A 25,895-nucleotide genomic window follows, 5' to 3' on the forward strand; every position below is an offset into this window, starting at 1 on the left:
CATTTCATTTAAATGAAAAAGCTTTGGGTAGTTTTATTATTTCAGTAGTTCAGGCCTCATGGTCCCTCTCACTTGAATTGGTATTCATATCTGCAAGCTTGTAGTGAGGCAGGGAGCTGAATGGAGATGATGAGTGGGATGGGGAGGAACTTTACATGTAAAAAATCCCAAGTCCTGACCACTAGGGATGCATTGTATGTCCTGCATTCTACTGGGTGGAAGCTTTTAGAAGTTATCCTTGATCAGTTCTGAATTAGATGCTAAATTTTCTTTTTGACTCATATTCTGAATATAATCTGATCCTAAAATCCTCAGTAAAATATGACCAAAATGAGGTAATGTACTTGGATGGGAAATCATACAGAAAAAAATAAGATACCTTTCCTACACTTTAAGCTTTATATAGAGTACAATCAATCTTTTTTTTCATTTATGATACATGAAAAGCCAACTACTTAAAATAATATCCCAAATCTTATATTTTAAAGAAATATATCTATTCTAGATATATTTAATAATTAATTTCTAAGAAATGAGATTAATCATTATATCATGGACCAATTACCTTTTGTGAAATTCTATTTTTAGCTTTATTAACTTTCATGCTGATCAATCAATTAATGAATCAACAATTAGTTACTATGAACCTGCACTGTGCTAAGCATTTGGAATAAAAAACAAACAAACAAAAAACCTTGCTTCAAGAAGCTTATATTTTAGAGAGTGAAAATATGCCTATAACTAGGCAATATACTGTTTAGAGTTGATGAAAGGTAACTTTAGATGGAAAGGCAGTAGCAGCTGGGGGAACAAACAGGGAAAGGCCTCCTAGAAGATGACGTGAGCTGGATCTTGAAGGAAAGAGACAAGGAAAACTTTTCTAAACATAGAAGATTTTATACAAAAGCTTGAAGAGAAGAAATACATTGTGAGGAATAGAAAGCAGGAAGCCTAAATAGTTGGATTATCGTGGGCATAAAGGGAATGATATATAAGAAGAGTGGAAAGATAGGAAAGGACTAAACTAATAAATGCTTAATAAAGAAATTTATATTTTATGGAGATAACAGGGAGCCAAAAGAGTCTATTCAGTAGAAGGGTGACATGGTTAGCCTTACATTTTAGAAAAATGACTTAGCATCCATACGGAGGGTAGATATGAATGAGGGGGAGACTTAAGGTAGAAAACCAATGATAAAGTCACCACAATAATCCAATGAAGATGTGTTAAAGGTCCAAATGAGGAAGGTAGCTATTTGAATGGAGGGATAGGAACATGACTTGGTGAGTGGTTAAGTTTATTTATTAGGTAAGTTAAGATCAGAGAAGCTGGTGGGTTTATATAGAAATTATGCATAAATTTTATCTTCCTGCTCATTTTTGGCCCTGAAGAAGTGACTATCACTCAGAGATGAAAAGAAGGTGAAATCTGGGAAATCAAAAAACGAATGACAAAATAACAGAGATAAGGTTCTATTTTCATCATTGGGCTTATGAGTACATCTGCCAAACACAGCCCTCAGTGCAAAGAGAAGTAAGTACCTTGGCCCTGAACCTTTGAGATGGGAAATGGGAAATATACTGTTTACTTGCCCAATTATTAGCCCATGTGTTCTGACACTTAAAAATAATTATCCTGATAATGCTATACCTTCCGGAGTGGTTTCAGCTTGGTCTCCATGATGAAGTCATATTTGCAGAGTTCACAGCAGCGGGTATCTGAACTCTTGATCCACTGGTGCAGGCAGGCCTGGTGAACAAACCGTAGGGTTCCTGTGCAGCGACATGGTGTAATAAGGGGGTTCTCATCATCTCCCTCACAGTGACAGATCCTGGGAGGAGGACAACAAAATTTAGTGAATGGGAGAAGGGAAAATGCTGAGAATTGTTTCACTTTTCAGTATTTCATTTCTACTCATTCTAAGTCTTAGAAGTTCAGTACAAGAAATTCAACAAACGTATATTAAGGACCTGTTACATGTATAGCATTGTTAGATGCTGGGAGAGAAAAAAAAAAAAAAAACAAATATAAAAGTCATTGCCTGAAAGAACATTATGTTACACTAAGTGAGATAAGCCATTCTATTCTAACTAGATTCCAGAATAAGATCTACCTCCAGTAGGGTATATTCAAAACTAAACCACCAAATCCTAGTCTTTTCTAAGAATGAAAAGGGAAATGTATCCTTACTAACTACAAGTTCCACAATTTCCAGTTTAATAACCCTGCAAGGAAATATGTTCATGATATACCTGAATTCTCCCTCCCTCCCTTCCTTCCTCCCTTTTTCCCTCCCTCCTTTCATTCCTCCATTATTTCCTCACTCCCTCCTTCATTCCTCCCTTACTTTTTTTCCCAGGCATTATGGTGTGTGCTTATAATCTCTGTTGTTGGGGAGGCTGGGATGCTGCAGTATGACTAAAGTAAATCAAATGTCCACACTAAGTCGGACACCAATATAGCAAGCTGTGGGAATGGGGTGGAGTGCGTCATCAAACTATTTAATAAAGGGTAACCAGCCCAAATCCAAAATTATGCAGGTCAAAGCACTGACACAAAGCAAAGTACACAGAGATACATGTGTGTGTGTGTGTGTGTGTGTGTGTGTGTATATATATATATATATATATATATATATATATACACACACACACATACACATACATATATATATACACACACATATACATATACCTATATATACATGTATTATAACATATATAGGCCATGGATGTTTGTACATTTATGTGTACACAGATATACTCATTATATATATATATATATACACACACACACATATACATATATATATTTATATGTATAAAAGTTACCTATCCTCTTTCTCTCTATATAGCTATCATCTCTCTCTCTCCTATCTATTTTTTTTGCATTCTAGTTGCTTGAGAGAGGCAGATATGTTATATCTAAAACTATCCTCAGAATCAAGACCTGGCTCTAACATATTAGATATGTGACCCTTGGCAATCATTTATAATTTCTAACTTTCCCAAGCAATTCTCTAAGTCTAAATTTTAGAGCAGGCACAGATCTACAGAAAGGAAGTTTCCTTACTAGGAGTTCTCTGTACCAAAGGATTTACTTGTCCATTTTTTTGTGTGTTGGTTGAAACTGGACTTAAGCTTTAAAGTGTTTATTGGGTGACTTAACATAAAAAAAAAAAATTGTCATTCAAAGATTCATATGTAAACAAATCTCTTACCATTACAACTCATCTATAATCCCAGATACTGAAAACATTCAATCAATGGGAGATTGTAATCAGTGATATCCTCATGGGCAAGTTTGCTTCTGTTTTGGGAAATATTGGCCCTAAGTCCTGTTCTGCAGGATGTTTTTATGTCCACTACTGCTCTGATTAATTTGCATAAGAACTTGAGTGACAGCATATAATTTACCAAATAGTACCCTACCAATCTGGAAGAGGTTGTATGTTTGAAAGTGCCTCCTATAATGTAATTTAAGCATAGAGAGTATCTAGCTGACTACATTACAAAGATTTTCATACTAAAAAACAAAAATTGGTTTTTTTTTAAATTATTTTGGAGAAGTGGCTGATGATGATAATTTAAATAAGACTCTTCAAAATTAATAAACACAGAGTAGTCTGTGTATAGCAAACAAAAGCCTAGGACAGCTGGTTTTGGAAGTATTATTTACCAGATGATAACATTTTCCTGATTTCCTGATTATGGTTATTTGAAGTTTTCTCAAGAAGTATTTGCATTTTATCTTTGGTGAATAGTTTGGTTTAGCTTAGTTTTTTTTTCCCCCCACCCCTCTGGGTGATAAATTCAAATCCTTTATCTAGGTTCTTAGTTCTTCCTGTCTGACAGATATTAGATAAACTCAGCATGGTTTTGACAAAATTATGGAAGAATGTCTAATGATTTCATTTTCTCCCTAAAAAGTCAGAATAATTTTTTTTTTAACAAGCTAAGTCATGCTGGTAGACCCATAAGAATGTAGGAATGCCCTTATGCTCCATTCCCTTGAAGTTTCAGTATAAAGAGAAGGAAGGATGTTGTATCAGTAATCCTCCTCAGAGGAAATGAAATGGAGCTCAAATTCTCATCTGCAACCAGGCACAGGAATTGAAACCAAATTCTGCCAACCTCAAAATAAAGAAGTATGCCCATAGGAAGCTTGTCTTTTGCATCCCAGTCCTCAAGTAAAATGAAATGACTTCCAAACTGTACACTAAACCAAGAAAAAGTTAAGTACAAATTCTGCCCCAAAAATATTTCAAAGAAATTCAGAACCAGTGTTGGTTTTGATTGGCCAACATGGTGGGACTGAAATCTACAGCATTTACGTTATTATGTCAACACTTTATCTCTGTGACTATCCAGGACATTCTGCTCTCATTCACTTTGTTTTCTGATGGAAAACAGCTCTTCAAACTGTATCAAGAAACAAATACAGTTTCCACTGGTTATAGGGATTGACTGGGAAGCTCCCAAACTCTTTCCCAATATTTAAGGAAAATATGAGGTTCCTTGTCCCCTCCAAGTCCTGGCCTCCACCTTTAAATAATACACTAGAGCTGTAGTTCACACCTGAAGGCAATTTAAAGTAATGAGAAACAATCATTCAAATAAATCACCAAGGCCTCTGCAAATACTGAAATTGAAGAAAAGGTTAAAAGGAGAATCAGGCAATGAAAATGAGAGCACATCATGACCAGCTCCTCAGCTGCTTCTATCAACAGCCTAATAACACTCCAGCAGCATTGATTCTCTGATGGAAAACCTCTGCAAGCTGAAAGACTTCATTATTTTCTGCCTTCATTTGAGTGTGGGGGAGTAGAAGGGAGGGAAATACAATGGAGTTAGAGAAGCCTTTTAAAAAGTGACATAAGAACAGTTTATATTTTTATATCTCTTTTAGCTCTGCAAAAGACTTACAGAATTCAAAATTTAGAACTAGAAGGGACTTGGGGGATTATCCAGTCAACTTCCTCATTTGATAGGTTAGGAAATAAAGGGAGGTCCCAGAGAGAGAAGTTTTGCTCAAGGTCACCATGGTCCTAAGTGCTACAGGATTCAAACTCAACTTTGTATATATCTAAAGCCAGCATCTTTACCATTTTTTCCATCTCCTGCTTTTTTGTTGTTCAGTAATTTCAGTCAAGTGCAACTTTTCCCAGCCCTATTTGGAGTTTTCTTGGCAAAGATACTTGAATGGCTTTGCCATTTCCTTTTCCAACTCATTTTACAGGGGGAGGGGGAAACTGAGGCAAACAGGATTACATAATTTGTCCAGGGTCACACGGCTAGTAAATGTCTGAGGCCAGATTTGAACTCAAGATGAGTATTCCTAACTCCATGTCTAGCACTGTATCCTCTGAACCACCTAATAGCCCAACTTTCTGCTGTACAGGTGAGAAAAATGAGCCTTAGTGAGGTTTAGTAACTCACCAGACTTGGCACTCACAAATGTCAGATTCAGGATTCAAACCTAATTCCTGTTGGCATCAAATTCAATGTGTTCCCACTGTCTTATGTGCCAAAAGCTTTGAAGCTGTTGTAAAGAATTCCTAGTATTAATCTTTACATTAGCTTGACTGAAAAAGGGAGTCTTTAAGCTATCTTTAAAAAAAAAAAAATTAGCTCATTCAACTTTAGCCAGTTCAAATGTTCAGAGGACTATCGATTTAGAGACTGAAAGGACTTCAGAAGTTACCTACTCCATCTCTTGTCTTATTTTATAAAAAGAAGAAGAAACTAATATGTTTGTGTGGGGAAGGGCATGTGACTTCTTCAAGATCTTATAAGTAAGTGTCACAGTGGAGATTCTAGTCTTTGAGCTCTGGTCCTGAACTTCAGAAATAGGTGTTTTCCATTTTTCCCTGGTTCATCAGATTATCTGACCTCTCTCTCTCAGATATCCCTTTTTTATGATTTTAATTTATACTTAATTAGTATTATAAATGGTTATAACTATTAGTTATAAGTTAATAAGTATGATTTTTTTTTAATTCAGAAAAAAGTTACATTAAAAAAAAAAACACACAGCAGCAGCATTTTCGTTTTTAAAGCCATTTCCCATTGGGAAAAATCAAAAGATTATTCATTTTTGTTCCTATTGTACATACTTCATTTTTAGAGGTTCTTGTATATTAAGCCCTTGTGAAGCCATCCAACTCAATTAGGACCCCAAGAGTCCTTTTCAAACTTTGTTGGAATTGTTCTCAATGGTCTTAAGAGCTGAAATACCAGCCTCAAAAAGCCACTGGAACTAAAACAGAAATAGTAGCATCATTAAGAAAGGAAAAACCCACCCAAACAAAAGTTTCAAAGTATTCTGACTAAATAATAAATTAAAATACTGTAATGAGAATATAAACTTGTCCTGTCCTCAACCCTAAACATGAAAATTGTTGGGAAGAAATTATGCTGGAAGAAAGGTAAAAATGGGTTATTAAATTAAAGTGTGTTTCTGAAAAGAACCAAATTTCCTCAAAGAGCATGGAAACATTAATTTTGCAAGGATCTGAATCAGGAATGAAATATGCAAAGACTAGCGTTCCCATCAAATGAACTGAATCAGTAAACAGTAATGCATTTCCTGGATGTGAAGAAAGATATCCACAAGATCTTCGTCATCCATGATTGGATTTTACTTGTAGGTCCCTGGAAGGATTGTGTGATTCAAGTGCAACATTGGTAGTGGCAAAGAGCTATTCCCAACCAAAACTCAAAAACTATGGCTGGAAAAAGTAGCTGCTTATATATCAAACATCAAATTAGGCATATGATTTTTAAGCTGAGGAAGTTTGGGGGCAGAAATGCAGCCTAGTATAGGAAAAATTTGGGTAGCGAAAGAATCAGATGAAGAGAGTTCTATTCCTGATTGCAATGAATATCACCCAAGACAAGTCATTTCTTTCTTGAGTTTTAGATTGCCCATCTGTCTATCAAATAAAAACAACATTCATGTGTTAATGCCACAGACAAGCCATTTTATATCTCTGGGCCTCAGTTTCCTTTTCTGTAAAATGCAGAAGGTTGAATTCAGTGATCAAAGATCCCTTCCAACTCTGTAGCCATGATCCTTCCAGTTCAAACCATTATGATTCTATGTGTGACTAAAATAAAGTAAATACTTTTAAAATAAACATCCTGATCAGTTAAACACCCAAATGGACATTTCTTTTCTCATGACAGACACCTTGGGAAGTTATTATATATTATTCTACAGTCTTGCTCTTGCCCAAAATATTCTTTAAACTTCTCTTCTGGAATAACATGATATTCTTCCTCCCCCCCACCCCCTATATACATATTTCTACCTTTTTCATGCTGCACAAGAAAAATCAGATCAAAAAGGAAAGAAAAAAAAGGGGAAAAAAGCAAGCAAACAACAAAAAAGGTGAAAATATTATGCTTTGATCCACAGTTTCCATAGTTCTCTCTCTAGTTGCAGATGGCACTTTCCATCAAAAGTCTATTAGAACTGCCTTGAATCACCCCATTATTGGAAAGAGCCAAGACCATCACAGTTGATTATTACGTAATTTTTCTGTTGCTGTATAAAATATTCTCTTGGTTCATAACATAATTTTCTTAAATGTAGAAAGGAATTTAGTAGTCATCAATTATGCTAACCCATCCCTTTACAAACTTCTCTCTTTAAAGACCTTGAAAGATATTGGAACTTGGGGGGGATTCTGGTAAGATGGTGGAATGGGTCCAAAATTTTCATGTTCTCTCGAGAAATTTTACTTCATGAATTTTAACCTCATAGCATCAGGAACTTTTATCTCATAAACTTTAATCTCATGGCATCAGGGGCTTTCATCTCATGAACTTTAACTTCATGGCATAAGGAACTTTTATTTTATGAACAACTTTGTTTAACTTCATGGAATCAGGAACTTCCATCTCATGAACTTTGACTTTATGACACAGGAATTTTTACCTCATGAATTTTAACCTTTTGGTATCAGAATCTCATGTACCTTATGAACTTTTACCTCTCACATGTCCAACTTAAAGAATAACAGATACTGAATGAAGGAAGTAGGTTTCTAGAAGCCATGCCCAGAAGTGCTGACTAGACAGGTGGCTGGAGTTCTTCCTGTGCTTAGGAGACTGAATCCCTGGACAGAATTCAGTTAATAACATTAAGGAAGACCTGAGTCCTGAGATGACATCATCCACAAATCAAGATGAACACAAAAATAAAATAAAATAAAAATGACTAAGCCAAGAAAAACAAGCCCGATCATATATAACTACTATGATTTGAATTCATATTTAGATGAGGATAGTGAAGTGAAAAAAGCACCCCCCCCCAAAAAAAAAGAGTAACATCAAACGGTCACAAGCTCAAAGAGAGTTCCGGGTAGATGTTAAAAAGGAATTATAAAATCAAATTAGAGAGATGGAGGAAAAATTAAGGGAAAAAATTAAAATGATCCAAGGAAATTATGAAAAGAAACTTAACCAATTGGAAAAAAGAGGTCCAAACTCTTAAGGAAGAAAAGAACACCTTGAAAACTAGAAGGCAAGAGGAATCTAATGGCATTTTTAAGACATCATCAAGTAATACTTGAAAAAGCTTGAAAAAAAGGACAGCAAAAAATAGATGAGCTGGAGACCTCTTGTCAATGGAGTGATAAAGTATGACTTCAGAGGAGCAAAGATACTACACCCTAACTACCACCAAAAAGGTGAAGGGCTTCATGAGAAAGCAAAAGGAGATGTGCATTTTAGGAAGGGGCAAATGTAGGCATTTGTTTTGTTCAACATGCATGTAACTCTATTACCATCTGACCCATATCTCTATTTTTCCCATATATTTTCATTTCATATATATATATATATATATATATGTATAAAACTACCTTATTGGTAGTATATGAGTAAGTGTTCTATTTTTGTTGTTTGTCCTTCCTTCTAGAAGAGAACCATGACATCAGGGAGGGGATGACATGACATGAAAGTGAATTGGATTGAAATGAGGGAGAGCTGGGCAAGGTCACCTGCCTCACTTTCCCCTCCAGAGCCATTTGAATCCAGTGGCCAGATATGGATCAAGACAACTGGAGATGGCCCAGAGTGCAATAGGAGACCTCATCCTTTTTAAGCCAAGGTATTCAACAGATCTCAGTTTGACTAAGGCAGCTTCCATTCATTGGTTAAGTCTAGGTAGCAATTAAAGCTAAGTATTACTTCTTTTACCTAGTCAGAAAAAAATCTAAATAAATAAATTTAATTGGAAGAATAATAAAGATATTGACAGAAGGGAGGAGGCTACTTTGTTTAACACAGGAATGAGGCAACGGACCTGAAAGAATGGGATAGTGACTTGGATGCTCAACTTGGGAATGTTAAGCCAGGCAATCATTTAACATATCTTTTCCTTGTTCACAATTCCTATAAATGTTATCTGAGATCCTGGAGCAGAATTTCATATCAAAGGCCATGGGAGACTATGCCAGTTTGGATATCTCTCTGAAGAAAAATTAATTTGAATGTAGATTAATGTTAAATTCAATGAAATTATTTCTAGCAGAGAATAAGCATTTCTGTAACACTTATTTTGTGTCAAGCACTGTGCTAATCACTTTACAAAAATTATTTCACTTGATCCTAGCAACAACCATGTGAGATAGATACTGTTATCCTCATTTTACAACAGAGGAAACTGAAGCAGGAAGAGATGTGACTTGCCTGGGATCATTTAACTGATAAGTGTTTCGAGACTAAATTTAAACTTTGGTCTTCCTAATGCCAGGGCCAACATTCTATCTGCCCCTATATATAGGATGCTGTATTGCTATTAACATATATTTTTTCTTCGTAGCCTCTCTACTTTTTAACTTCTCAATTATTCTAAATTCTAAATGAATTCCAAATATTTTGGAATCTTAACTTTTAAAAACTCTATCGACTACAATTTTGAAATTTATTCTTTTGTTCCTGTTATTTGTTCAATAAAAATTTAAAGACCTACAAGGTGCAAGACTGTATAAAATGCACAAGAAAGTTTCTATCCCCAATAGAACACTTATTCATATACTACCTATAAAGTAGATTTTTATACACACACACACACACACACACACACACACACACACACACTATTCTTTAGAATACATACATTCTATCCTCTTGATGTGTTGTTATCCATTCTCAAAGAGGACTAAATGACATCATTATGTTAGAATTACATTATTGTGTGTCTAACTGTGACTGATCAGACCCATACAAATTTGGAATGATCTGCCACAGGTCAGATGCAAATAGTCTCTATAAACATTTGAAGTGGATTCTCTAACTTTGAACATCTCATTTCTTCTGAGATCATTCGATTCTGCTTTGCTCATAGAACACACTACCTTCTTTGATAAGGATGTGCCATGTTGGACAATCCTGTGCCAGTGTCTCCCATATCACACAATCAATTTTAAAGTTCTTAAGAGAGACCTTGAGTGTCCTTGTATCACTTTTTCTGACCACCTTGTGAGTGCTTGTCCTGGATGAGTCCTCTATAAAATAATCTCTTTTACAACCATACATTTGGCATTCGAACAATGTAGCCATTTAGAAGAAAGGTGACTGCCAGCTTAGGTGATCAGGATTGGTATCATAGAGGTAGCAATTTAATTCTCAAGGAGTAGTAGGACTCCTACAAGTAGAGATGGTAGTAAGGATATTCTGTGCAGGGAAAATATTACAGAAGTGAAAAAAGGTAGGTTGGAAGTTCCTTTTGACCAAAGACAAGTATCTGTGCAGTGAAGGTAGTGTGATATATTGGAGTCAGTTTGTGGATGGTCTGAAATACCAGGCTAAGGAAATTTGAACTTTGTAATTGTGTGTCATTAACAGTTTTTGAGTAGAAGTGTGATTGACACAATCAAAGCAGTGCATTAATCTGCTGTCAGTGTGAATGATAAATAGGAGGGGAAAAACCTTAATTAGGGAAACCAACTGGGGGTCTAAAGCATTAACTCAGGAAAAGGTAATGATATTCTGAACTAAATGATAGCATTGGGAATAGAAAGGAAAAGACTGGTTAGAGAGACATGACAGAAGAAGAATCAATAAGGGTTGGAACACAGAATCCCAGAGTTGAAAAAGAAACCTTTCAGAGTGTGTACAGTCCAAAACACGACCATCAAGAATGTGTCTAATGAATACTTACATAGCTTTCACTTGAAGATCAAGAGTAAAGGGAACTGATAATCTTCCCAGGCACCCGATTTTATTTTAGCAGTAGTCATCATTATCTAACTCCCTTTAAATTTCAGTAAAATAGTCCCTTTCAGTTTCCAAAGTTAAGCAAAACATATTTAATGCCTCTTCTACTTAACTTTCTTTCAAATACTTAAAGGCAACTATCACAGACCTCTAGAGCATTTTCTTCTCCAGGCTAAGTTTTTTCTAGTTTCTTTAGTCAATTTTCTTATACTATAGTACAGTATATATTCTTATACTATTATATTATTCTTTTATATTATATTATTGAGTGTTGGTCATTGCTGGCTGAATTCCCTCCCAGAATTTAAAAAAATATATAGACTCACCAATGTAAAGGATAAGTCATTCATTCCAAACACTACCTGAACAAGAATCCTCTTCATTTCCTCTTGCTTCCTTTTCAAACACTTCAGTAAGGAAGATCTATTACCTCTCAAAGTAGCCTCAGACTGTTAGCTTTTCAATGTTCCTCAGATTGTATTTGCATATTAAACTACTAACTCATATTGAGTATATAGTATAAAGCATTCAAATCTTTTCCAAATTAACTAAAGTCTGGCTATGCCTGCTCTTTTTTTTTGTACCTATAAAGTTGATTTTTTTGAACAAAAATGAGACTTTATATTTATCCCTAATTAATTTTTATTTCATTAGATTTGCCCCAGTGTTCATACCTGCCAAGTTCTTTGGAGATCCTAATATTGCTGTCTTAAATATTATCTATCCCTTTCAATTTTGTATTATTTTAAAATTTCGTAAATGTTCAATTTAGTTACTTATCTATTCATAAAATTAACCTTTGAGCTTAGCTATTCAATCAGTTCAACATGCATGTAACTCTATTACCATCTGACCTATATCTCTATTTTTTCCCATAAGAATAGCATGAGACTTTGTCAAATGTTCTGCTAAAATCTAATTAAATTATATTTACAACATTTCCCTAATCCACTACTCTATTAGCCATATCGAAAAAAGGATTTAAGTTTAACATGGCAGGATCTTTTCTTCATAAAGCCATACTTGTTTTTTTAACTTCTACTTCATTTTTTAGATGTCCACTAATTTTTAATGATAATTCTAGAATTTTGTCAGGAATTGAATTTGAACTCACTGATCTATAAATTTCACTCTCTATTCTCTTCTTTTCTTTTCTCCTTTCTGTAGCACCTCTTTTTGTACTGAACATCATGTCCTGACATGGTCATGTCACAGCAGTATATCATTGCATAATTTTCCCTTGTTTTGGATACTGTCTTCTTATTATGGCTTAAGATAGCATTAGCTCTGGCACACCAGAATACTGATTCATATCAACTGTGCCACCCATTCAAACTCCTAAACATTTTTCATATTAATTACTTTCCGAAATATCACTTATATCCTATATTTGTACAGTTAATTTTTTGAACTTAAGTACAAGACTTGGTATTTATCCATATTTTTAAAAATTATTTCATAACTTCCTCATTTTTCCAACTTACTGAAAAATTTTTGAATCCCAATTTTATAATCTAATGAATTTGAAGAGCATAATAAAGCTAGTAAGTATCCAAGGTATGATTCCTGATTTCAAGTCTAGCCTTCACTGAATCACCTCTACCTATTCCTTCTTGCTTTACAATAACATATTTATATCATCTATGTCATTTTCCAAGTCATTGATAAAAAGAAAGAAAAGGATTTGACAGAATCCTATGGCATTCTACTAGACACATCCCTCAAGGCTGACATCAACTTATTAGCCATTATTCTTGGTCATTCAGTCAATTCTAAATCTATCCCATTGTATATACATTGAAGTTATGCCAATCTTCATTGCACACAACAATATCATGGGATGCTCTGCTCTATTATTTTTACCATTCCTCTAAGAAACTAGAAACTGCATACAATTGTAATCCTATTTTTCAAAAAAAGGAACTACATTCCCCAAATGATAAATAGTAAAAAGATATGAGGAGACAAATTGTCAAAAGAAATCAATCCAAGAAATAAAGTCACAAGACCATCCCAAATAATTAGAGAAATGCAAATTAAAGCAACGCTTAAAGTTCTACTTCACACCCCTAATAGTGACAGGGATAAAAAAAAAAAGAATGACAAATGTTGGAAATACTGTGGTAAAGTAGACATATTAAAGCACTACTATTAGACCTATTAATTAGTCCAGTCATTCTAGAAAACAATTTGGAACCATTTATCCAAAATGCACTAAATTGCATATCCTTTGACACAGATTTCATACTCTGTTAGGTCTTTATCCAAAGAAATCAAATGAAGAGGAAACGGATTCATGAATGAAAAAATGTTAGAGTTGCTGTTTATGCAATGGCAAAGGAATAGAAATTAAGGAGGGGTAGGTGTTCATCAATTGGAGAATGGCTGAACTGTTGTGCCACAGTTCCCTTTTATTGTCCTGCCTCAGTTTCCCTAAATTGTTCTGCCTCAGTTTCCCTAAATTGTCCTGCCTCAGTTTCCCTGAAATATTCTGCCTTAATCCCCCTTTTCTGTTCATTAGGACTGAGATAATTAGGGTTGTAGCTGGCCACTCTGACATCCCAAAAGAGTCATAAAACTCCAGATGTCCTATCTCAGATACCTAATTAGTATCCTCTATTTCTATCTCTCCGGACTTCCTGGTTCTAGTTGGACACCTTCTTAACTCCCAATTTGTAAGAATTTATCGTCCTCACCCCCCACCCTATCAGAACCAGACTGATGGTCCATTCCCCCTCTCAGTACTCGGACTCCAACCCCTTGCCTTGGTCTACCCCAGTGGCTTAGAGCCACCAAATGAATCTTTTGGTCCCAGAAAATCTCTCCCTCTCAGAAATCCAAATAAAATATTAAAAACTCTCTAATCTCTATCTTGCATTAGTTTCTCTGGCATTACAGAACAAACTATGATATTTGAATATAATAGTATATATCATTGTGTCATAAGAAATGATGAAAGTGATGATGTTTCTTTTTTCAGAGAAATATAAGAAGAATGAACTGATGCAGTGATATAAAAAGAACAACTTATTAAATAACAACATTGTAAAGACAAATGACTTTGAAAGATTTAAGAACTCAGATTAATGCAGTAACTAGCCATAGTTCTGGAGGAATAGTCCTGCATTCAGAGAAACATCTTTTTGGATGTGGACAAAGGGAGGGATACGTACTATTTGCCTTTTGTTTTGTTTGTATTTGTTGGGGTGGGGAAAGGAAATAAATTCTCAATGACAGAAAACTTACATAAATTAAAACATTAAAAGGAAAACTTTTAGGATAGGATGTGGGGTTGTAGGGAAATGTAGACACCAAGTTTTGGAACCTGAGTGACTGGGAGAATGGCAGCATAGGAGAAATATTAAAGTTTATAGGAAGATTTAGAGCTACGGAAAGCAAAGGATGGGGAATGATATATTATAGCCTTATTTTTATATTCTTTTTGAAAACACAGCTGCACCCACCATATGCAACTCAGCTCCAATCTTTCTTTCAAACTACCTTAGTAATGAAGATAGTTTTAAGAATAACATTTTATGGGGCAGCTAGGTGGTGCAATGAATAGAGCACCAGCCCTGAAGTCAGAAGGATCTGAGTTCAAATCTGGTCTCAACTTCCTACCTGTGTGACCCTGGGCAAGTCCCTTAACTCCAATTGCCTCAGCAAAACAAACAAACAACATTTTATATAAATAATAAGTAAACACTTTGACCTTAACAAGTTCCTTATAATTAGTTGTTAAGGTTTTCCTTTTATTTCTTCTGGATTCAATTTTGAGTGACTAAATAATTTTCACTATTGTAAATACACAAAAATAAAAGCTATATGAAGGGGAAAAGAAAATTCAGCTAGTTTCAAAATTCATAGTTTTAAAAATATTGAGTTTGAGATGCCAGCAGGACATCAAAGTAGAAATATATGTCAGAAACTTAGAAACACATGACTGTAGCTCATAAAAGAGGACACCATTAAAAAATATGTGTGGAAATTGGAGCAACATATCAGGTTCCTATTTGATCAATGCAAAGCAATATGCGAAGTACTGGGTCAAATGGTAATACAATGAATGGAGAGCTGTGTCTGAAGTCAGGAAAACCAGAGTTTAAATTCAGCTTCAGATGCTTTCTAGCATCTTATTACCTTAGTAGTTGTGTAATCCTTGGCAAGTCACCTAACCTCAATATGCTTCAGTTTCAACATCTGTAAAATGGGGATGATAACAGCATCTGCTTCCCAAAATCATTGTAAGGATCATATGAGATATTATAAAGCATTTGGCAAAGCATTTGGCACATTGCTTAGAAAATTGTTAATTACTGTACAAATTAGTTACTGGGAAACTACTATTGAATAGTTTTGACACAATCTAATGGGGAATACAATATAAAACAACTACAAGGTCAAATGATAAACATGAAGTGCTAACAGAGTTGTGCTCTTAAGAGCACTGGTAGGAATAAAACTTCACAGAGGAGAAAGTATTTGATCTGAGTTTTAAAAGATAGATCAATTTTCAACAGACAGGGATCGTGGGGAAAAGTGGAATTATTGAAGATATAGAGACAACAAAGGACATGTAGAATAACGAGCAGTATTTTTTGGCAAAAGCCCAGCACATATAGTGAAGTAGAATATGGGATGAAGGTGATGGGAGAATGTGGAAGGTCTTAAAAGTTACACAGGTAACTGAGATAGATATAAATAGAGATAGATATAGCCCAAGTAGTCTATAAGATCAATCAATAAGCATTTATTAAACACTTAGTATGTGTCAAGAACCATGCTAGATTCTGGGAACACAAAGATTAACTAAACATACATAACAAATTGGAAGTAGAGTGACTTCAGAATGAAAAACTTTGGATTCAAATCTTGCTTGTGAGACATACAGATGGTGTGATCCTGGCTAAAGTCTTTCACTTTTGCTTATTCTAGAGTTCAGTAATACTCAAATTTTTTGTTCTCTTCCAAATTATAAAGGATCTCAATAAACTTTATATCTATTGTATTCAGAATAAAAACTGGTTTAAAAAATTATTTATTTATTAATTAATGTTAAAATAACAATAATAAATATATATGGTCATAAGATTTTAATGAAAGTAGCTATATTTTTCAAAACAAAAAAATTGAAAAGATTCACTGCTTTATATATATTTGCAAATCTCTTCAATGTCTGGCTTAATAGAAGATAGTTGGATTATTATACCTGCTTCTGCATTCAATATGCTATATTGTAATTTTGGTTGAAGTATATGAAGAAAATCTGGTCTCATTCAGATATGTAGTTAGAAAAGGGAGAAATATTTAACAGGAATGTAACATCTGAATATTAATATGAAAAGCTTCTAGGGGACTTCAGGGATGTTTGGATTATAACTTTAAGAATTGTTGCCCTAGACAACTCTTTACTAAGATTTTTTTTTTTTTAACCAGAAACTTGGGGATTTGTTTTATAAAAGTTTGATAGCTGTGCTTCAAAACCATTAGTTTCCTTTTTAATTCTGGATATTTTACTTTATGCATTTAAAAACATTATGCTGAAAAGGAGTTCATAATGCAAAGTAAATTGAGAATGTTTCCTTTGGTCTCTAAATTGGAGAGAGAGAGAGAGAGAGAGAGAGAGAGAGAGAGAGAGAGAGAGAAAGAGAAAGAGAATAGATGAGAGAGAGGGAGAGAGAGAATAGAAGAGAGAGAGGAAGGGAGGAGGAAAGAGAGAAGGAAGGAGAGGAGATGGAAGGAGAGAGAGAATAGGAGAATGAGTTTTCCTCTTAGGATTTCCTTAAGCTAGTGAAGTCACAAATCCTGTCTTTATCTCCTACACAGGAGTTATAAGGTAAAACCTCATTAGTTAAACTCCTTGAGAAGAGTTCACAAAAGAAGACACAGAAGAACAATTTCTTGAGGGGGGGAGGAGGAGAGATCTGGAAAGAGATTATTCAGAAGATGGCACTTCACTTAAATCTTGAAAGTTACCAGAGATTCTAAGCCGCAGATAGGAGGAAAGAGAGTATTTTATAGATGAGGGATAGACAGTAATTAAAAAGTTGTAGAAATATAAAATGTCAATTATCTAGAACTCAGTCCATAAAGTTCAGTCCAGAGTGTTGAAAAGATGAACAGGTACAATATATAAAAAAGATTAGAAACATAAGATTGGGTCACGCTGTAAAGAACTTTTAAATGCTAAAGAAAAGTGTTTATATCTGATCCTAAACATAATAGGCAGACAGAGTTTATTGAATAGTAGAGTAGAGAGAAGGTTGATATGATCAGATCTGGGTTTTAGGAAAAGTGCTTTGGTGGCTGAATGGAAGATGGATTGGAATGGGAAAAGACTGGAGACAGGGAGACCAATTAGGTGGCTGTTGCAATCATCCAAGTGAGAACAGTCTGAACTAGAGGAAGTAGAATAAAAGAGGACATGTATAGAGTCAGAAATAACAAGATTTGGCAGAGAGACAATATCAACAGAGAAAAGAGCTAAGGACAAAACCTTTGGGAATTCTTGTACTAAGGGTGTGAGAGAAGGAGGATATACTTAATAAGTAGCTCTAAATTATAGCAGCAAAATCTCTGCTAGTTCAGCAGCAGCATGGGATATGAAGAGTATCTCTTGAAATAGCCAAGAGCCAAATCCTACCTGTTTGAGCATGTTTATTACATTTAAAAATTCAAGAACATTTTACTTGAAAATTAAAAAAAAAAGAAATTTTATAGTGGCTGGCTAGATCACTGACTTTAGTTTAATGACCCTTGCAAAGTACATAGAACTCTGTACTTGGAGAGAGGAAACCCTTGGTTCAAATCCTGTTTCAAACATTTACCAGCTGTTCATTTAGAGAGAATGAGTTAACTTCTCTGGGCCCCAGTTTCTTAATATGTAAAATGTAGGATAGGACTCAATGTTCTCTAAAGCCTCTTCTGGTTTTCATTCTCTGAACTGTTAATGAAAGACGGGTGGAGAGAATTTCAAAGGGAAGTGGTCAACAGTGTTTAGTTCTCAAAATGTGGTATAGGGAACTCGGGAGTCCCCAACGTCCTTTTAGGGGGTCTATAAAGTCAAAATTATTTTCATCATAATATAAAAAAGATCTTACTATCTAATATATTAAATATTGATAGATATAAACCACAATAATGAAAATTCTTTGGAAAAATCTTTTAAGAGTACAGAGGAAAACAGAAACCAAAGTTTGAGACTCATCTGTTGTAGAAAGTTAAAGGCCTGAGAAACTGTGACTTTAAAGAATAAAATTTTAGTAGAGTTAGGTGAGGGGAGCGGCGAAACAAAAATGTACACATTCTAAAATATTCATGGACTCACTTGAAGCTTGATGCACACTGATAATACTAAGCCTTTCTTGTATATTATATCACTCAGAATTCATACAGGCATTCAGCCTTCCCCTGACTTAATCTCTGAATTACATAAAAAGAGGTCAGGTGCACTGGGACTGGACCTTGACAAAAATTAAATGACAAGGAACTTTGCCCTTTAAGTGCAGAGAAGGGGAACAGAGACCTCCGTGAATTTTGAAATACGCTTCTCTGTTTTCCCACTATCTTTCTCAGGTCCTACTTCATCTTTTTGAAATTCAGATCATAGATCTAGGGCTAGAGGAAACCAGATTCCATCTAATTACAACCCTACTCTATTTAGCCAGTCAGTGAAACATTCATTATTTATTATGTGCCAAGAACTGTGCTAAGACCAAGAGATACAAAAAAAAAAAAAAAAAAAAAAAAAAAAAAAAAAAAAAGGCAAAAGGCCCTCAAGCATCTTATACATACTCCTGGAAAAAGCATGCAAATAACCATCATACAAACAAGCTATACATAGGATAAATTGGGAATAATCAACAAAGGGAAGGCCCTGAATTGAGGGGAAATTGAGAAAAACTTCCTGGAGAAGGTGGAATTTTAGATGAGAAAAAAAACCAGTGGAGCCAGGAGGCAGAGATGAGAGGGGAGACATTCTAGTCATGGGGGACAGCCAGAGAAAATGTCCAGATTTGGCATATGGGTGTCTTGATGCTGGAAGAGCAAGAAGGCCAGTGTCATTGTGGGGTGTATGATATAAGAAGACTACAGAGAGAGGGAAGGTAGGGACAGGTATGAAGGACTTTGAATACCAAACAGAGGATTTTCTATTTGAGCCTGAGGATGATGGAGAGCCACAAGTTTCAGAGTACAAGTGGGGAAATTGAGGCTAAATAACTTCACATAGATGGGTGGACATCAGAAATGGTTTTTATGTTATCTTCAACTCTGGAGCCTGTGCATATTCTACCATATCATGCTCCCCTCTCACCTCCTTTCAGTTTTCCATTAATTCTCAGTTTCTTGGCTTGTTCTTCATAATCTGTCAGATAAGTAAAAAATGAGGGCAGCATCTTATCAGAAGAGGTTCCTGTTTCTCTAGGTATCTTGATACCCCCAAGGTCTGTCCACCTGCTCTACCTCTAAGCTTCCTTCTCTAAAATGACCCCTCCCATTCATCATCTTAAAATTCCCATTGCCTTAGTGTTAGAGAGTGAGGAAGGCAATCTGATTAAATTCCAGAATCTCCCCAGGACTGGAGGAAGTGCATAGAGTTTGGGCTATGGTGTGATGTGTTTGTTTTGATACAGCATAAGAACTCAGAGTCAGAGTCTTGGTTACTACATTCAGGTGTAATTTCAAATTATAGAAAGCAAGTTTGGTATAATCAAGAAAGGCAGAAGAAACATGAGTTCAAATTTCCCACTTCTCCCTGCAATTACTAGTCTCGCAAATCTTACTCAAGCTTTGGCTTCCCATATCTGTGAAATGGGGATGATACATATTGCACCCATCTCACAGGATTGAGAAGATCAAAGAAGATCAGATATATTCTAGCACTGGATCAATCTTAGAAAACCATTATCTTTTTAATGTTTTCATGTATGGCTGATTTGGCTTGTCTTCTCTCACCCTCACCCTTACCTCAAAAGATTCTGTAGGGAAACTTTCCAAACGTTACTGTTTATTTTTATCAAAGGGAGATTTTTATCAAAGCTTCCCAGGATGTTTTTCTTTAAACACTAAAGAAAGCTGTACTTCTGTTTCCTCCTTCCTTCCCCCCATCTCATTCTGCCCTTTTTTTTTTTTTTTTGCCTCTGTGTACATGTCTTCTTACACACACACACACACACACACACACACACACACACACACACATACACACCCTACAGAGTAAAACAAAATCAACCAACCAAACCAATTCAATGGCAGAGAGTATCAACAAAAAATAAAACTTTACCTTTTCTCCCAAAACATAAAAAATTTTACTCATTGATTTGCAACTTTTGGAAACTCATAAAAATGAATTTTCTTACAGGTGATCTTTTAAAGTCAAGCTCTCTATTCTCTTCAAGCTTCCCTTTAAAAGACTGTTCATTATTTTCCCTGCCTTCTGAAGCCCTAATTCTGAGGCATTCTTCTCAGGTTTTTCTCCAGGTATTGAGATGTTTAGAATTACTTTTCCAGAGGGCATTTTGTATTCCACTCCAAGTGTAAATGACTGGTATCTCCACCTTTTTTCTTTTCCCACCTTTAAAATCCCCTAGTTCTTAAAACTGTTTATGAAATCAAATTTTTTTTCCAATTCTTAGAATTCTCAGGTAGCTAAAGAGAAATTTTCTTTTCATGAGAAAGAAGGGGGAGGTAGCTTTCCCTCACACCATAATACTGTGTTTCACCAATGTCCACAGTCCATTCTCAAAAGCAAAAGAAGGGAGAAGAACATTTGTGGCCACTGCCCCCATCTCAAGCTCCACACTTTCAGAACTTCATGAGGGTAAGGAGAAGAAGTGAAGAATGACATAAAGTGGCTTAGAATAAACTTCTCTGAAGAATCCTCTGAAGATTCCTGGATTGATAGGAGAACAACAAGTGCCCATAATCCAGGTGCTGTGGAAGCCCTTGACTAACAGGTTTTTCTGCGTCCAGGTATTAGAAGTTGGGTTTGGGGTGATAGCAGGATCAGGTTCAAGGTGGGGAAGTATTTTGTCTTAAAATAAAATTGGGATAGCTTGCAGTTCCTTCCTCCTCGTCCCTTACCCCTCCTCCCCTCCCCGCCCCCCCCCATCAATTATCTTGACTTTCCAGGGAACTATAAGGAGTTTAAGGACTAATTAAATGTTGTCTATCCATTTAGTTGTTCTTTGAGGCTTTTGCATTGTTATCTTATATATGACAGCTATCTTGTACACTGAGTGTGTATTTAGAAGGTATTTTGTTACCCACATTTTGAGGATACATGTACACATGAGCCTAAATTTTTCTAAAAATTCACTGGAACTTAACTTGGGTTGGGACAAAATCAGAGAAGAGAGAGCAAAGTCCAACTCTCTTTCTTTGGAGGCATTTCCATTTCCCTGGACGTGGGCAATGTGATTCTGTAGAATCTCTCATGGAGACTCTGTGGGCTTCAGGAACCATCTGTATACACCTAATTTCTCCCACTGTAAACTACTTTAGGCCCTGGATTATATTATCTCCATTTTTGTTTCTACTTCCAAGACCTAACAGTACCTGGCACATAGTAGGTATTTAATAAATGCTTATTGATTGTGCCTGAGGTTTCAGAGGGGAAAGTAATGGTGAAGGGGGAAGGAGAAAAAGTCAGAGATATTACTATAGTAAGGTCAGTCTGGGAGATAGAATGTAATAGCTGCTGCCAGGCACCCAGTAGAGCATTTAACAAATGTGGGATGAATGAGTGATCTTTGAGAGGAGGTTAAATTGGCTTGTGGAACAACAAAAAGGCGATAAACATATTTGGTGGCACTTTTGGGCTCTGGGGGTGACGTGTCCGCCCGAACCTGCCACGGCTATCCCCGCTTGTGTTTCGGGGGCAGCGGAAGCAGACGCTAGCCTTCCTAGAGTCAGGGGAGTGGATTTCTAAGATAAATCATGAACCTTTGCTAGAGTCTAGACAAGTCTTCCTTTACAGTTGATTTCCAGAAGGGAAGTTAAGATTGGGTCATTCTTTTTGCTAGAAAAATTAGAAAACTGAATTGCTGAGGATTTCACTATAAGCAAGAAATAGCTACCAAGACAATAAATATCTAGCAGGAAGGGTGGATGCTAATTAATTCTATGAACTAAGGGTTATTAGGCATTAAAAACATATGGTTTTGCTGAATATTTCCAAGAAAGAGCTGTATAAAGATATAAGAAGAACATGCAGTACAGGAGGCTCTGGCAGCCATGATTAATACGAAAGTATAGTTAGATGAAGAGGCATCTAGGTGGCTCATTAATTAGAAAGCTGGGTCTGAAGATCTGATTCTAGCTATGGGACCTTGGACAAATCATTCAGCCTGTTTCCTTTATCTACTGCAAAAGGAAATGGCAAATCACTCTGGTATCTTTGCCAAGAAAGCCTGTGGACAATATAAAACCCTCTGGTTCATCACGTCACAAAGAGTCAGATACAATGAACACAGTAGTTAAATGTCCTAGAAATTAAGGAAAGAAGAAAGCTTTATAATCGGGTCTATTCCATGACTCCCATGCAACTAAGAGTTAGTTAAATATTGAGGTTTCCTCCAGGTTAACAATATGCCAGGCTTTGGATGCCCTGTATTTTCAGTACAGTCTCTTTTAGTCATTCAGAACTGGATGATAGAGGCAAGTCTCTGGGAATACAGCAGAACCCTGAAACCACACAAAGCAGCTCAAGCTAAAAAAGTCAGACTCCTTAACTATAATTGCACACATTGGCCAAGTCTTTCCTCGGAAGGATGCTACTTACATCTGATGATCTGTCTTTGGTCACTCTGGTTATAAATTAGATAATAACGTCACCTTTCTATGTGAAATATAAATAATAATAGTGAGGGAGCCTACAGAATGATGAATTAATTATAGAGAGGATAGGTAAGTAAGAGACAAAAATCAAAAATCAATGAATGGGTTTCTTTGGTACTTTGATGGATATCTGATTTAACTGTTGGGGGCAGGGCATTCCTGAAACAAATGAAAACTATTCTCATTCCTACTCATTCCAGGCAATTTTCATCTGTTTTCCTCAAAATCAGCAGCAGAGTATCACCACCGTGTTGAAGGTCTGTATTGTAGTATATACCACAGAATGACAAGGGATTTAGAGTTATAAGACACTGGCAAGGCCATTGAATCTAACATCATCTTACAGATAAGAAAGTTCAGGATTTAAGGGAAGAGATCTAAACCTAGAATGAAATATATATGCAAGTGTTTCATTAAAGCAGGGAACATGCCATGTGGAAGTTTCTAAGCGTCTACTAATATAGATTGCAATCTGTAACAAAGTGAGAAGTTTGAAGTTCACAGAGATTAAATGACTTGTCTAGGGTCATACAACAATGAAATAGGGTACCGTAAATGGATTTCACAATTCCCCAAAATGGATTTAGACTTTCAATATTTGTTTACATTTCGGGAAAATGTACCTATATTGAAAGTGAAAATTGCGTGATCCTTTTCCATATAACATATTTCTTTTTTTTTTTTTTTGATTTGCATTTGAGGAACCACATGAGAGGTACACCAATTTTATACCCTGAGCTGAGCAACAAAGGAAGTCAAGCAAGCTGATGTGCAGAAAAAAGGAGAAGTAACTAGAATACCACCAGCAGAGAACCTGATAACAACATTTCATCTCATCCTTCATTAACAATCTCTGACAAGAAAGTTTTTGAATTTGGAATTCTGTATCCAATTATAAAGCATTAAAACAAAGGACCTTATTAAATCTGATGTCCAAGATTAGCCTTATGGGAGATGAAACATAAAGTTATTCTAATTTAGGATGTGATTTAAAATATATTTTTTCATTGAAAAAAATCAAGGTGTTTTTTAAAATTTTAAGCAGGAAAATAAGAACCATGACTTAAAAGCTTTTTCAAATGAAAGACTCATACACTAATGCTGCATTTTTCATTTTCATTAATGCACATATTCTTTTAAGCATCTTATGTTCATGATGCAAAATTAAACATGGTTTACTTTTTTTTTAAAGTCATGTACTTAACTGATGAGTTATAAATATATCATGACATTGTAAATTCAATTTCCCAAGAAGATTTGCCCTCAATGACTTGGTCATGATCCCAGACATCTGCAAGTGGTTAACTAGAAATGATTCATTTGTCAAAAAGGCTACTCACCAAAACCCCTGCTTCTGAATAGATTTGCTAGGGGCCAATAGTGAGTCAATATTTAGTAGGTAGTATATTCCTATTATGAGCAATGGTGGAGTGGTATCTGAATGCAGCAGAGAGAAAGATAATGAATAATCTGTGTGGTGTCAACATATATTTACAAGAAATGACTGGGGTAAAAAAGAGAAATCAAGTCATTTTACTATTCAGGGGCATTTCAGTTCTTTGAACTTATTCTGACTGTTTTCAGATGAAATGCTTGGCACCCAACTTCTGCCTTTCTTGGGAAGCTGATTTGGCTCCAAGTCAGACCCAGGGATTTAAATCCAGTCAGATCCTGAGAGGTCCAAAGGGACTGTTCTAATTTGTTGTGACTTTGTAGTCTAGGCCATTCACTTGGAGCGTGGGAGCGGAGATAGTTGGGGGAAAAGAAAGGCAACACAGTATGCTGGAGAATGCAATCACACTGAGAGGACGGAGCTAGAGCATTTTATGCACTAGAAAATCTGACTAGTTCCCCTATAGGGTTGGGGATAAAGGCAAGTTTTAAGAAAGGGCTACTATGGTAAGACCCTGAGGGCAGCTGGTATTACTGCCACACTATACCATCCTTTGTGATATGAGGCAGCAAAGGATCATGAGGTAATATGATAGGATCAAGAAAGGAGTACATTGCTATCCTGCCCCCAGGATAGCAATGCTTTAGGCTAGCTTCATGTTAGTGATGACTTTATAGAGATTTCTATTAGACCAATACTTGCATAGACCACATCATGTCTTCTCTTTGGTGAGTCCCAGGATACTAGGGCAGACACTGAAGTGGAACTTACCCACGTTGCTTAAGCTCATAGTGTCAAGATCTACCAAAGGCAAAACTTAAATTTGGATATTTCTGGCACTAAGATCTGTCATACAGACAAAAAGCAGCAGCATCTATGGAGACAGGTTCAAAGATAATTTCAATGCCAAGTTGGAATCAAAGTGACTTCTTGATAGAATAGCATATAATGTGATGAGACACTAGGACCAAAGTTACTGGGCCAAATTTTTTTTTTTTTTTTGGTGAGGATTCTTTCTTATATGTAAAGATTTAGTCATGGTGATGGTGAACTATATCCATGCTTGAAAAAACAGACCTTTCCATCTTCCACAACTTATATTAGGTATGTCTTATTCACTTGATTCAAGACTAGTGTCAAAAGAAATAATATTTTCCATGGACTGGAAAAGTTGAAGATTTCTTTTCAAATAACCAAAAGTTAACTTTACTTAAAAAGACCTTGGGGGAATACCACACTCCTTCCCTGGCACAACAGCATCTGTATAAATGTCTGTCCTTCTGATGGAACCCCAGTCACTTCCAGCTGGCTATTCTCATTCAGAGGCATCAGAACACAATGGGAAAAATATTGGCTCCAGAACCAGAGGAGCAGTTCAAGTCTCAGTTCTGTTATCTCCTGGAATCAGACCACAATTCAAGACACTTAATACTTG

General features: G+C 35.7%; 1 protein-coding gene across 3 annotated transcripts in view; it reads right to left on the minus strand.

Annotated features, from left to right (window-relative positions):
• The window catches only part of MARCHF1 (membrane associated ring-CH-type finger 1), a 1,059,500-nt gene that overhangs the window by 71,608 nt on the left and 961,997 nt on the right, over positions 1-25,895 (minus strand). For all 3 annotated transcript variants that reach the window (XM_051967077.1, XM_051967076.1, XM_051967075.1), the window contains one exon: positions 1,652-1,832. In XM_051967077.1, coding sequence (XP_051823037.1) covers positions 1,652-1,832 — 181 coding nt within the window. The remainder of the gene's footprint in view (positions 1-1,651; positions 1,833-25,895) is intronic.

Source organism: Antechinus flavipes, chromosome 6 (assembly GCF_016432865.1).
Source record: "Antechinus flavipes isolate AdamAnt ecotype Samford, QLD, Australia chromosome 6, AdamAnt_v2, whole genome shotgun sequence".
Taxonomy (NCBI): Eukaryota; Metazoa; Chordata; class Mammalia; order Dasyuromorphia; family Dasyuridae; genus Antechinus; species Antechinus flavipes.